Genomic DNA, 13,463 nt, shown 5'->3' with positions numbered 1-13,463 from the left:
TCATCATATTCCTCTTTATGTACTTCTGAAGCTGAACAATGTTTTTTTTTTTTTTGCTGAGAAATAAAACGGCCAAAAACGCAAAATGTACATTCTCCTCTTATAAAAGGAAACAAAAACATGTAAATAACACATTTTTTTTCAGAATTAAAAAAAAAAAAATCAAAAGATTTGCCATGAGACATACAATACAATTACATAGATAGATATTTTTCCGAAACCGCACATTCAATCTGCCCCCCCCCCCAAAAAAAAAATCATGATTATAAAGCCAACAAAAAATGCGGCCATGTAGGTACAATGATTATAGCATTCATAATTGCACTATGCCTCAATACATGTAAATTACAGGCTTGTGTTCTTGGGAACAAAAAACAAACAAAAAAAAATAAAATAAAAAACAAACAAACTTCAAGATGACTTGGAGTGATGGCCAATCAGAAACTTTGGTACAAACGTTTATAACACTTTGCCCTCTTTTAACCAAGCAACAGTCAAGACAGCAGGGCTCTGATTGGACAATCCTTAATACACCAGGTGATAGGAGGGTAGGGCTTGTGTCGAAACACATTTAGCTCCAAAATGGCGTGTGTGTGTGTGTGTGTGGAATTGGTTGCGTTTGGCATTGGACAACAAACACACACACACACACACAAACACAATAAAAGTGTGAATGTGGCACAATTGAAACATCCATTTTCATCTAACATCTCGTAACTCCTAACGTTATTTTGAACACCTCAGCCCAAAGTAGGCGGCAGGGAAGCTACCCAAAATACACACAGGACCAAATCTGCCCTCTCATAGAAAACCGTTTGAGGATTCTTTTCAATATACTTGATATCCAGCGTAAGGTCCACGTACTCGTATGCACTTTGTCCCCTCGTGTGAGACAAGGCAGTACACTAGAACAACTAATGAGAAACGAGTTAGGTTTCGTCCCCAATACTGTATGATATTTCTGCACACTTCTAGGACAACTTTGTCATAATAGTACAACTAGATGTTAATATGAAAAAATACTGAGGACCTTTTGGTGGTATTAGATGGTTGAAGGGTGCTACTAATGCATGACATGGGGGGTAAAAAAAAAAAAAAATTGTGCTATAGTTGTATTAACGTACTGAACTGTCTTACTAGGGCGTACCTCAAACTGGATGTCAAGAAAAAAAAAAAAAAAAAAAAAAGAAGCACACGACGCTTCCACTTTCCAACTTGAAATGATGAATGTGTCAAAATCTATTGTTTTTAACATTGACTAAACTGGGGAAAAAAGATCACATTTTACAGAGATTGAGTAATACGGTATATTTAGGTGTTGGTTTTTGTGTAATAAACATTTTGTCACCCTCCCCCCCCCCCCAAAAAAAAGTGGATGTTCGTGTAATCTCGAGGGGCAGTTGTAGTTCGGTATGCATTTCGGGTGAGCACGGGCGGTGGTACCAACATGATTAGGATTTACATCCATATCAAATCAAATACTTCTAAAAATCACAGTTTTTATTATTATTATTATTATTATGAGTCAGTCAAAAGTGACTTTTTTTTTTTAAAAAAGGAATGCAAACATTTGATTATCCTTTTTTCTATAAATTCTTAATTAAATAGCATAACATAACATTTGAATTAATCTGCTTGCCTCCAGACTACCAAACACATGGCAAATAAATTAGTATTAGATGCAAGCATTTGATTTGGATTTGTGAGTGTGATGCATCTCTTGATAGGTGCAGCCAGTCCTCATGTCTTACACCAGGTTGTATTCCTTCAGGTTGAGCTGCAGGATGGTGTCCTTGACGGCGGCAAACACGAAGCGGATGTTCTCCGTGTCGGTGGCGCAGGTGAAGTGCGAGTAGATGATCTTGTCGCTGTCGGGGTTCAGGTCCACAAACATCTTCAGGATGAACTCGCGGCCTGCCTGGGGGTCCCTCTGGGGGCCTGGTTGGAGAGAAAAAAAATGAAAGAAAATTAGGTTAGTGGTGGTGGTTAGGGGTTGGGGTTATTCTTTTCCAGAATTTTTGTACTGTGTGAAATTTAGGTAATATAGAATGCGGTGTAGAGTCTAAATTGCACATTTTTAAAGCCCTTATAAAGAGAAAATGAGAAAATGGGAACGGCACGAAAGATTTGCCAACTTCTGGCCCTGTTGTGTTGAAAACAATTGTTTCTGACAGTATTCTGCAACGTGAAGCAAAATGGCGGCGGCACAGATTTGCAAGTTCCGCAGTCTTCGTGTGTGTCGCCGGTCTTACTCACCGTCGTACTCCGGGAAGTAATCGACTAGATGAGAGTACATGATCTTCTCCTCTAGCAGGTCCTTCTTGTTGAGGAACAGGATGACGGAGGAGTTCTGGAACCACGGGTACGTGATGATTGTCCTGAAGAGCGCTTTGCTCTCCTCCATGCGGTTCTGAAAAGAATCCATTAGGTTGAGGTCGGCCCACGCAAAACGGCGGCCATGTTGATGTGACTGGAATTACCTCGTTGTCCGACTCCACCAGAACTTGGTCGTACTCGCTGAGCGCCACCAGGAACATGATGGACGTGACGTTCTCGAAACAGTGGATCCACTTCCTCCTCTCCGACCGCTGGCCACCCACGTCCACCATCCTGTCGATAGGCGGCAGTTGCACGGGTTAGACGAAGCTTTCACCGCTACGTATTAAATGAGACTAACTTATATGGGAACAGTGGTACTTTGATTTGTGATTAGACTTTTACGTGAGAATAATTTGTTCTATAACCGAGATGCTAAAGGTGCCAAGCCCTGCCGCAAACAGCTAAAATCTACAACCCGCACCACCCAAAAATACATTTAGAATATCTTATAGATACTGCCATGACCGTTGCAAAAAAAAATGTGTTAAAGTGAGTTTTTCAACAAATAAAATAAAAAGAATCTGTGACAGGGCCAATGCGCAAATGCTAAACCATGAGGTTCACTGCATTTCAAAATTCCTCACACTTAAAGCAAGTTAAATTCCATTTGAAAGCAAATTTGAGAGCAGCTTTGCATGGCTACCAATGTCACTCGTCGTCCAATGTTGCTCCAGTCCATAAATGAATCTGCTCTGAAGAGTCCCAACTAAAAATTACTACACCGTTGGTTCCACTGTTTTGATTGGTAAATGATATACTTGAGAATTTTATTCATTTTGAGATGTGAGACTATTTATAGTCATAAAATCCTGCTTACCATGTGTTCACATTTTGTAAGATGTATTCGAGACAGATTGAAGACATCTGAATGCAATGCATTGTTTTTAGATCATGGATTCATTCAATGCCTTTTAAGACTCAAGATCTGCAGGAACACTGAGAATTGCATGAAAACATTTTGAAAAATACAAGCGAAGCGTTGCATGTGCCTCAAATTTTGGCTCACAACACACACACGGGCAAGATACAAAAGTGGCCGAGCAATGGCTAGAAACTAAAAAAATCTCCTAAACTGGGGCACTCATACTGTAGATATGCCAGATGGCACCTGAATATGACGCTCTGCAGGTCAAAGGGGTACTCAATGATGCCCGTGGTGGGGACGCGGACCCTCAGCACGTCCTGCTGAGTGGGCAAGTAGGAGCTTTCAGCGATCCTGTCCAAAGCGTTCAGGTAACTGTGGGGAGAAAATTGTGAAAATGGACCTCATTTTAGTATAAGAGCACATGCAATGTCCACAAAAAAGTGCACCCCCAAATTAAGGAGTGCGCTCGAGAGAGAGTTGCATCTTCATGACCTCCATGACTGAATCTTATTTTTGCAGAAGTGGGCACGTGGCCTTTTTTGTTCTGAGGTAGTTTTTATCATTTGGCCCATTTCGCGATCAAGCACTATCTGAGTGTATGCATCTCTCAAATAAAACAAACACTAACTCAGCACCGACAATGTATCCTTGCTGTTGCTCCAAAAAAAAAAAAAAAATCATCATGCACAGTTGGACATTTAAATTGTCCAATCATCACTCACTATTTGGTTGAGTCAGACAGCTGGTATTCCCTCCTCCTGTCGTAGCACTCCTGGATGCCCGGGTCGTTCCACAAGCTCTTGATAGCGTCTACGTAAGGGTTCGCAAACATGATGACCTTCTCCACGTCCACCTCTCTCACCACGTTGGCGTTTGCCTGCAAGATGGAGGGGAGGCCAAGTAACACCATCAGTCTCATTATTACTTATGCTAATTATGAACGATTCTATATTGAGTCTTCACACCCTGAGGCTTGACATGGACCAAATATCTGAATCCCAAATCCCATCCAGCCAATTAAGGGCAAAGTTTGGGCCGGCCCAGTTGCTGCTTTTGTAATGTGATTTTTCTGATAAATGTGACACCTCATTTGTGCGCAATTAGGACTAATCGGCGTAATCGCTCGGAATTCAAAATGAGGTTACTACATCGCAACCGATTATACTATTGGCAGACATGTCAATAGGTATGCCTGCACAACCGAGTGAGATGCAAATGTTAGAATTTGGTGCAGAACAACATCAAAATAGATGTCATCTAAATAGAAAGCTCATGTTGGATGTGTTTACCTCTGAATTCACTTCACAGGCTCTTAAAATTGTTTTTCTCCCCCAAGAAAATGCATAATTGTTTATAAACCCTTTGGAATGATTTTCATTTAAAGCAGTAATCTTGCCAGAAAAAGATACCGTAGATCGCAATCATCTGTTTATGATGTGAAAGGGGGCCGATTACAAAAAGGAGAGAGACGATGTCAGCAGAGCAAGTGTCACTTTCACTTCCACCGGCGGCGTCACAAAAGTCCTTTGGCAGAAGGAGCGCCGCACTCCCCCTGGAGACCCGCTGCACATATCGGAGCAGGCCGGTAAACGAGTTAAGTGTTCATACTCAATGGAGGCGCTGTCAAGCATCTCAGTGCGCCATTGTTTCTTGTTTCAAGGGGTTGCATCGGGGTTCAAAATCACGTGATAAACTCATGTACTCAGAATTTGTCAAGATTAAGTGGTCGTACAAGTATTACAATTGTAATGTAACATCAAATATACTGGTCTCGTGACTTACTAGTTTAATCTGTTCTGTGACCAAATCATAACTTCAATTACTCGTACATGAGACCAATTTTCAATTAAAACATTAAAATGCCGTTAATCTGTTCCAGCACAGTAGAAAAAAAAACATTAGCACATGTTTCAGGCGTTAAAAGAAAAGGATGCACTTCTTAGTTTACAGCAGAAAAAAAACATACAACAAACAAAATGGAATGTAAAGAAATAAACCGGTTTTATAAAGGGGAGTTACTGTACAAGCTGTAGTATTTGCGTTTCCTTGCGTACCTGAGCTCAGTAAAAGTAGACAAACGCTGCTTTAAATGGGAAGTCAAGCCAAAAATAGTATTTTCTCTTTACTCGTCTAAACACGGCATTCTGATCAATATCGTGTTTGTGGAATATGAGTAGAGGAGTAAAATCCACCCATTTTTAGCCATCTCAGGAGGTGTTTTTTTTTTGTCACTTTCATCAGCTGAAAATGACATCACAGTTGCGCAGGGCTCACGATCAATCATGGCGCAGCTGTTTTCTGAAGCTGATCTGTTATTGGTCGTTACCTGAGCCCTCAGGGTACTGTTACGTCATTTTCGGTCAACAGCAAGTGGCTAAATGGCCTTCCCCTGAGATGTGCTAAAAACGGGTGGATTTTACTGATTAACTCTTTTTCCACAAACACGATATTAATCAGAATGCCAGGCTTGGACTATGGAAGTCACATAGAATATTTTTTTGCTAAGAATTTTGGGGTGTTGACTCCCCCTATACACAAAATGCTTGTCGACAAGAACAGTTAGACACAGAAAAAAAAAATATTCCTATTATTGGCGGTGGAAATTTCCCCACTCCAGAATACAAACATCCACCATGCAAAAAGAGAAAGTGTCGACCTGAACATCTTGCACAGTTAGACACTAACCATATACAACATACTTCAGCAGGTGATGAGGCTCGACTGTCAAAAGGTTTTATCCTTTATTAGAGGTGAAGGATCAAAATGACGTTATTTCATGGTGTTGTCCCCCCCCCCCCCCCCAAAAAAAAACCGCTCAATAAAATACAATAGTACTACTTAATCGACACACGAGACCAGTTACCTGCTTGTACCGCATTTTAGCATGTAGAAAGTGAACATTCTTGAAAGAAGAAGCACCTCACCCAACAAGGCGGGGCATGAGCAGGCCGGACACTCGTGCAAAGCAGCTTTGCTGAATAATTGATCAGCGCTTCCAATCTCCATAAAAGCTTCCGGTCATTGAGGGTGGGCACGAATGCAGGACTCTTTGTTTCCATTTCCTGTCAAGTGTCAGGGGTGCAAATTGTATTTTTCGAACTGGGGGTGTGGGATGAAGCGGTCAGTAAATTATTTCTACTCAATTCATTCTTTTTGTTCAATCTAATAATTTAATTAAAATTACTTGTAAGAATTTTAAAAAAACATTAAAGCTACTCACTGTAGACTAAAATGCATTTCGATTCCATGGAAAAAATTATAGTCAGTGTAACTTGTTTAAAAAAAAAAAACATCCAATGCAGGCACAACTAGTAGCCCTTCATATTAATACAATCAACCAATAACCACGGAGTGGCTTTCGGATTCAAAAAGGTTGGTATGTACATCACACCCTCAACATTGCTAATTTGATTTTGTTTCACAACCATAGCCGTGTCTTTTGGGGGTGCTGAAGCATCCCTAAATCCTAGCATCCCAAAATGTGACGGATCTCAAGATTTTGTATATTGTCTGCTCTTTTTTTAACAGAAAGATTAAAACCATACAGTACTTGGTAGAAATGTGATATTTTATCAATAAAAATGTAGCATGGTACCTCACCCCCTCCCCCCCTTTGCATCCAAAATGGTTTGATCCGCATGGAATATGTTGAGCGAGTAGCCCTACCGTCTAATGTGGCACATGCAGCCAATAACCCTTTCAAAATGAAAATTACATCTCTTGCACGTGGTGTGAAAGAGACGAAAGAAATGCCAGCCAGAGAGGTTACATGAGAAAAGAGTACAAATGGCTTCAATTTATCTGCAGACGGCGTAAAATGCAGCACTGCGAGAACACAGGAAGTGTCAAAAAAAAGGACAGGAAGTGATGATCGGATGGCTGGTCTGAGTGAGATAGACAACTAAGAATATACAAAACGCTCTTCCTCTGCTTCTTCAGCACGTTTAGTCCTTCATTTTGTAGGCTTACCTTATTGTGCTCATATTTGTAGGGGATCTTGAGCGTCTCCATGGCCCGGATCATGGACTGCATGGCGGTGAAGATGTTCTGGTACACCAGCTTGGTGAAGCCTCGCTTGTCCTCATCAGAGTAGCCGGCGCCGTGAATGATCCTCATCTGCTTGATAAACGTGCTCTTACCACTCTCACCTGTGCCTGCAGGGAAAAGAATATTGATGAGACAACCATCATTTACAGATGACAATTATCCCCCCCCCCCACTCCCCCAAAAAAACGAAATAAATAAATAAATAAAATAAAGAAATAAATGCATTTTCCCCCATTTTTGCAGGTTACAATTCTGTATTTAAGACACTGAGACGGAAAGGTGGTGAGAATTCGACTCAGCAATTTTTTTTGCTCTTGAAGGTCAGTGAAATGTACAGTAGTAAAATGAATAATTAATCAGGAACGAAAACTAAGCCTGATATTAATCCTCGAGTAATTCGGATGGTTCGGTACAAAAAAAAAGTTTTTTTTCTGACTGGGGTACCCGCTTATTTACATGTACACATGTAAACCAGGCTTGTGTGTGCTGTTTGAGACGGCAGAAATTGCTACTGTGACATCATAGACCAAAAACAATGCGGAGGCATTTCTTTAAACAGGGAAAGTATAAAATGTCGTAAGGCTAAAAAAAAAAAAAAAAAAAAGGCATTTGACAATGTTTGTTAATCAGCCAGGCGGATAATCAGTCTATCCCTATTTGGAACCTTTCGCACAAGACACAAAAAAAGACAAATCTGGCATTGATGTGACACTTTGAACACAACAGGGCAATATAGAGCAAGGCTCAGGTGCCAAATCGCCGATATTTTCTGGAAAATTGTCTTTTTTTGGCATACCTGGCTTCAGAATATGGTGCAGTTCACTTTGCTTTACCAGTATACACAAACCTCTGTTGTGGTTCAGATACGGCTTTGAAATGGTGCAAATTTGGAAAAGCTTTTAAACTTAACAGAACTGTCCTGTTGTTGGACAGAGATTAAATGGCGACAAAGAGGCTCAAACATGATCTAACAAGAAAATACGGAGTCCAACTGGTTCAAATGTAACCCCTGATTGATTAAGAGGCAAATGGAAAAGAATCCTTTGGGCCATACTGTGTGCTGGCCGCTCATCTCCGAGTGCTGACAGAAACTATTTGGGTGTGAAGAGTTGGGGGGAGTTTCTCTCTGGTTCATTGAGAATGTTGGCAGGCCAACAAAACAGACTGACTCAACCTCGCCGCCAACCTTTCAATGGTTTTGGCAAGCGACATGCGAGAGAATGTGTGTGAGTGTACGTTTTTTTTTTTTTTCTTTTTTGTAACATGTCAGCGGCCAAGAGAGTGCGACACGTTCCGTCATTACAGTCAAGAACATTACTCTGCACTGTAGAATTTTGACTGTATTTTGGCCGGATTAGCCTCTGCAACAACAGAGGCCATTTCGAAGCCTGGAAACACAAACCTTTAAACACGGGCCCTCAACTAGATGTGAGCGTAAAGATAAAACGTTATGAAAATCTTCCTATCAAGAATGTAGGGACCAAAATACTCAAGCTTATCACCATCATCATGATACTGCTAATATCAGAGCTGAGAAGTCTGCCCTGGGGGCGGAACAGTCCGGCCCTCCGGACGCCCATTCTTTTTTTTTTTGAGGGGGGGGGGGGGTGCCAAATTTTAAAAAAGGGTTTGATTAACAAATGCCGGAGGTTGATTTTAGCGTGCCTGTATATCCTCATAACCCACGTATCCCACCTGCTACTGAGACATACCATTACTTAGACTACCAAATCTCTACAACACCAACAGGGCGTACTTACTTGCATTGGGCACATTCATGGAAAAGAAAAAAGCAGAAGAAGGAGACTAATAATAAGAAGGACACAAATAAGACGGTAATAAGCCCATAATAAGGTAAGTGACGTTTGAATAGTAAATTAGCCAGTTAATGATGTTTAAATAAATTTCTGCCGTTAACATCTGTCTCGTGGTGGCGTCATGCACGGACATTTTTTATGGAGGGGGGTGTAACGGGGTCGGTGGCCAACAATTTTTGTGAATAAGGCTGGACGGTCGAGGCCGAAACGGTACAGAGATCGTGGCCGGAGGGCGTTTGACAGACTAGCAAAAAAGGGTCAAGTGCCCAGCACTGGCTAAAATAAAGCTAAACAAAAAATGAGAGCTCCACACATAGGGAGGGGAGCACCATTTTATATGGCTTTTGTGTCTTTTAAATATAGTCACCATGTTGGCTTTGTCTCCACCTGCTTGACACATGCTCCTCCCCTTAACCTTCACATACACTTCAGTGACTAGGACCAGAAGTTGAGGACACCACCAACTGGTGTTGCGCAATAGTAAAGGTCTTTCAGCAGTTAACCTAAGAATAGACAGTCTAGTTTTAATACAAACAAGTGGAACAGAGAGAGGAAACGTGAATTACTCTGAATAGGAACAATGAAAGTTTTAGTTTTTTAGAAGAAAAAAAAAGCATCAAGGACATGTGTTACTTGTGTATGACATAATTCTCAGCATGGGACGCTCTAACAATGTCGTGGCTCGAGTATCTGACATTCAATCAGCTGTTCACAGCCGGTCCAGCAAGTTGTCCACCTTTTTGGCATAAAACCATGTCTTTCACAAAAAGTCAACATTGGAGGAGGTAATAATAAAGACGTAATTGGAGGCAGCATAGCAGACTGTGTGCACGGTGGATTTTGTCCCCCCCCCCCCACCTCCATTGGTAAGTAGACCCATTCTGAAAAGGATCTCAGCCCTTTCTTAACACTACCCCCAAATTTTAAATCATTACCCACATGACTATTCTGGATAAGAACAAAAATTGTGACGCATGGGGCCTGAGTGGAGGATATTGAATGTCTGACAGCCTAATATTTCCTACTGAAGTTCTACCTTAATATATTCCATTCAAACCACTATATCTTTGATTATTATTTATAGTAGAAATTCTCACCCAACCAAACAGGAGTTGGGTAAAAAAAAACTAAACAAAACAACATTATTATTCTAGAAGTTACAACAAAAGCAATGGTGTCATCTAAGGGCAGACACCGTGCAACGAAATTTATTTCCAACACAACACACACATTTTGGAGCAAGTGGAGACGCTAGATGGAGGATTGGCTGACTCCAAAATAAAGTGCATTACAGTAATCCAGCCAAGTAGCGACGAAAACATGAATTACTGTTTCAAAGTGCTGTTGAGAAAGGAGATGCTTTACCTTCGCCAGGTGCGTATGAAAAAAAAATCTTGATTTATCCATAAATTGTCTTCTATGAGTTTTTACATACAGGCAGGTATGGATTTAGAGTTGCGCATATTCTGGTACTACCACATAAGGCCACAACATGCCAGGCAGCACGGAGCTCATAGGTCGCGAGAGGACGCAAACGATAACACCTCGCCCCACAAACAATGCTACAGTCGTAATTGCTGTTCCCACAGAGCAGAGACAATTTGTCTAGGAGTTTTGTATGAGTTGCTGCACCGTGAGAGGCAAGTCAGCAGTTGTTTGAAGATTTACGTTACATCTGCAGTATGAACTTATCCCGGGTGAGAAACGGATTTACTGTAATTGCTCTAAATGCATCGTAATGATAAACATTTCCCCGCCCCTGCTCTTTACACTGCCACTTGTGACATGGTCTAATCATTACATGGTGCGTCCTTCATTCGAAGAAGCAGACTTTGGCCTTGACACAGGACTCCTCCAAGTCCAGTTGTACAGGTTGTCAACAAAGAATGCAGCGGCAGTAGTTTTATTTCACTCTAACCACTTCCAGGTATTGAAAGGAAGCAGAGAACAATCAAGTGTTGCATGTTGCATTATGGCTCCCCTTTTGATTCCAGACTTGTATAGAAATCTGTTTGAGCATTTATTTGATATCTTGCATCAGGGTTGAGTGCTAGTAGGCTATTTGTCCTCACAAGTAAAGTCATTCGCCTCACTAGTAAAACAACAGTATGGGTAGCAAATGGTCATTCCACTACTTAGTGGCACTTTTGACCTATTAGTATGTAATTAATGATTAGGAGTTAACTGCTGTGCTGCACTGGCAACACGACTAGGTTTGACTAGTTTCCATGTTGCATGCACTAGTGGCCTCCTGGACCCTACTAGTAGCACAAAAAAACTGTTATTTTGCTTCACCAGTAACATGTCCTACCACTGGGTAGAAATGTCATATACTAGTGGAAGGTAATAGAAGAAAGTTACTTGTATGGCACAGTTGGCCTACTAGTGAACCCTAGTTCTACAAGATTAAATGACCATGATATACTTGCTAGCCAGCCTATGGCCCATGCACTAGTTCGATCTTTGTCCTCATAAACCAGTCAACTTCGTCAGACAAGTTGTACAATTACATGTTACTAGTGAACCATAATTGCATGGTACTAGTATTACCTAATGCAACAGAATTATACCAGTTTACATCTAGCACTTCACTAGTAATACGAGTTAAGCACAGATACCAACTAGTGAACAGTTTTGACGCGCTAGAAACATGTCCTAATAGTACGCCAGATGTGTAGAAATGTCATAGGGGAAAATACTACGAAGACAGAAGTGCAACGATCAGTTCTACTAGTGAATTGTTCTCTGAAAACAAAGCGTGTACTAGTACATCATGGACCTTCAGTTGCAGACGCTTTTCCATTGATCTGTCAATCCGTGCACTGGACTCCCAAAAGCAACCACGCAACTTGACACTTGTGGGAGCACTCATTCATAAAGACCCACAAATCACCTACTACGTGGATAAAATGTCGGTTTTAAATCGGGCTTCACACTCCCTTCAGCTTACCGAGCAGCAACAGTTTGAGCTCCCGCCGCGCGTCCCTCTTGTCCCGGCGGAGCTGCCTCTCGATTTCGTCGTTGATCCGCCGGGCTTCCTTCGCCTCCTCGCTGAGGCAACACGCCATAATGGATTCCAGGGTCATTCTTTATCACCTGTCTCGTTTTTATTCACTACGGTAAACGAGTCTCACTGATGTGGTCCCGAAGATGCCGGTGCGACGGCGGCGAGCAGGCCAGACCGGGGAAGGCGCTCATACAGTGGCCTGCAAATGACGGGAGCTACCGGAGGAGGAGAAAAGGGGGAGAAAAAAGAAATAGACGAAATCCTGGTGTTCTCCTTCTTCCTCCACCTCCACCACCTCTGGCTCCTCTTCCTCACAGTACAGTCCACTTGGGTACTATCTTAATTGGTGTAATCTGCTTTTCCGTCTCCGGGTGGTCAACAGATCCGTTTACGACACATCATGAGCGGGATCTCGTTAAGCGTCGCCACCGATACCTCCTTTCTCCACCCTCGCCACTCCTTCCGTTAAAAAAAAAATCCCCCGTCTTCAACTGCGTGGGCAACAGTAGACATACACGATCATACCCACCAACGAGCCTCTATTCCCCCCGCTTTCCCTTCTTCTTTTCCCCCAGTTGCTCCACTCCCCGGGCGTGGTAAGGCAAAAATATGGCGGACTCTCACATCCAATCCGCTAGGCAAAAAAAAAGGGGGAGACGACCACACGATGCCCTCCCTTCACAAACGCCCGACAAGGACAGCGAGCGTCGTTGAAAGCTCGTCGCAAAGCCTCGCGGCCTCCATGGCTCCGACAAGGGGGTGAATACGTCGGCGTGCAGAGTCTGATCGCCTTCTTTTTTTTCCCTTCCACGGTTGTCTTTGCGTGTTTTTATGACAGGCCGTCTGTGGTCCACTCCTCCTCGGCTGTGTGGTTCCGTGACGTCGGCCTCCACATCGAGCCAGGGAGGGGTGGCGAGGCCGGGGGCGTGGTGCGGCCAACAAGCGCCACTCATGGGTTTGATTTGGGCTAAACCCCCCCTCATACTTTCATAGAAGCACTGCTCCATAAAATGTGAATGGAGGGTCCAACAAGGTGGCCTACATTGTGTAGGGAGGTGCACACTCACTGGACATTTCATCTGGAAAACGTCATAATATGGTTGTGTATTAAGATTCCGCTGTCCTGACATCCTGTTTAAAGTTCCATGATGTACTCAAGGGCGCTGCCAGTGATTTTGGGCCCCTTACTGCCCCACCCCAAAAACATACGCAGCCGGCGGAAAATGTTGATACCGTTTTACATAAAACTATATATTTTATAATAATATTTTGGACGATTCCCATGTTTGTGAAAACAATATGACAGTTACTTGGTAGCGTAAGCACTGAAAATATAATGAAATTCCAG

The 13,463-nt window shown here is 42.3% G+C and overlaps 1 protein-coding gene across 1 annotated transcript; it reads right to left on the bottom strand.

The window, feature by feature from the left end:
• On the bottom strand, positions 1-13,035 carry LOC148343935 (guanine nucleotide-binding protein G(q) subunit alpha). Its single transcript, XM_088291665.1, has 7 exons — positions 12,059-13,035; positions 7,214-7,398; positions 3,967-4,121; positions 3,488-3,616; positions 2,481-2,610; positions 2,257-2,410; positions 1-1,938 (listed from the first exon to the last, which is right to left on the bottom strand). The coding sequence occupies exons 1-7, from the start codon at positions 12,192-12,194 to the stop codon at positions 1,748-1,750; spliced, it is 1,080 nt and encodes a 359-aa protein (XP_088147791.1). The 5' UTR covers positions 12,195-13,035; the 3' UTR covers positions 1-1,747.
• Positions 13,036-13,463: the final 428 nt, after the last annotated feature.

This window comes from Idiotropiscis lumnitzeri, chromosome 1 (assembly GCF_059441095.1).
Source record: "Idiotropiscis lumnitzeri isolate Australia: NSW breed Sydney's pygmy pipehorse chromosome 1, RoL_Ilum_1.0, whole genome shotgun sequence".
Lineage (NCBI taxonomy): Eukaryota > Metazoa > Chordata > Actinopteri > Syngnathiformes > Syngnathidae > Idiotropiscis > Idiotropiscis lumnitzeri.
This window is presented reverse-complemented; position numbering and strand designations above follow the sequence as displayed.

Bases quoted from the DNA above. Each gene is read 5' to 3' on its own strand.
- LOC148343935 (XM_088291665.1), bottom strand. From the start codon at position 12,194: ATGACCCTGGAATCCATTATGGCGTGTTGCCTCAGCGAGGAGGCGAAG. The intron at 7,399-12,058 runs GTAAGCTGAAGG...TTTTCCCTGCAG, and splicing joins GCTCAAACTGTTGCTGCTCG to GCACAGGTGAGAGTGGTAAG. The intron at 1,939-2,256 runs GTGAGTAAGACC...CTCTCCAACCAG, and splicing joins TTACTTCCCGGAGTACGACG to GCCCCCAGAGGGACCCCCAG.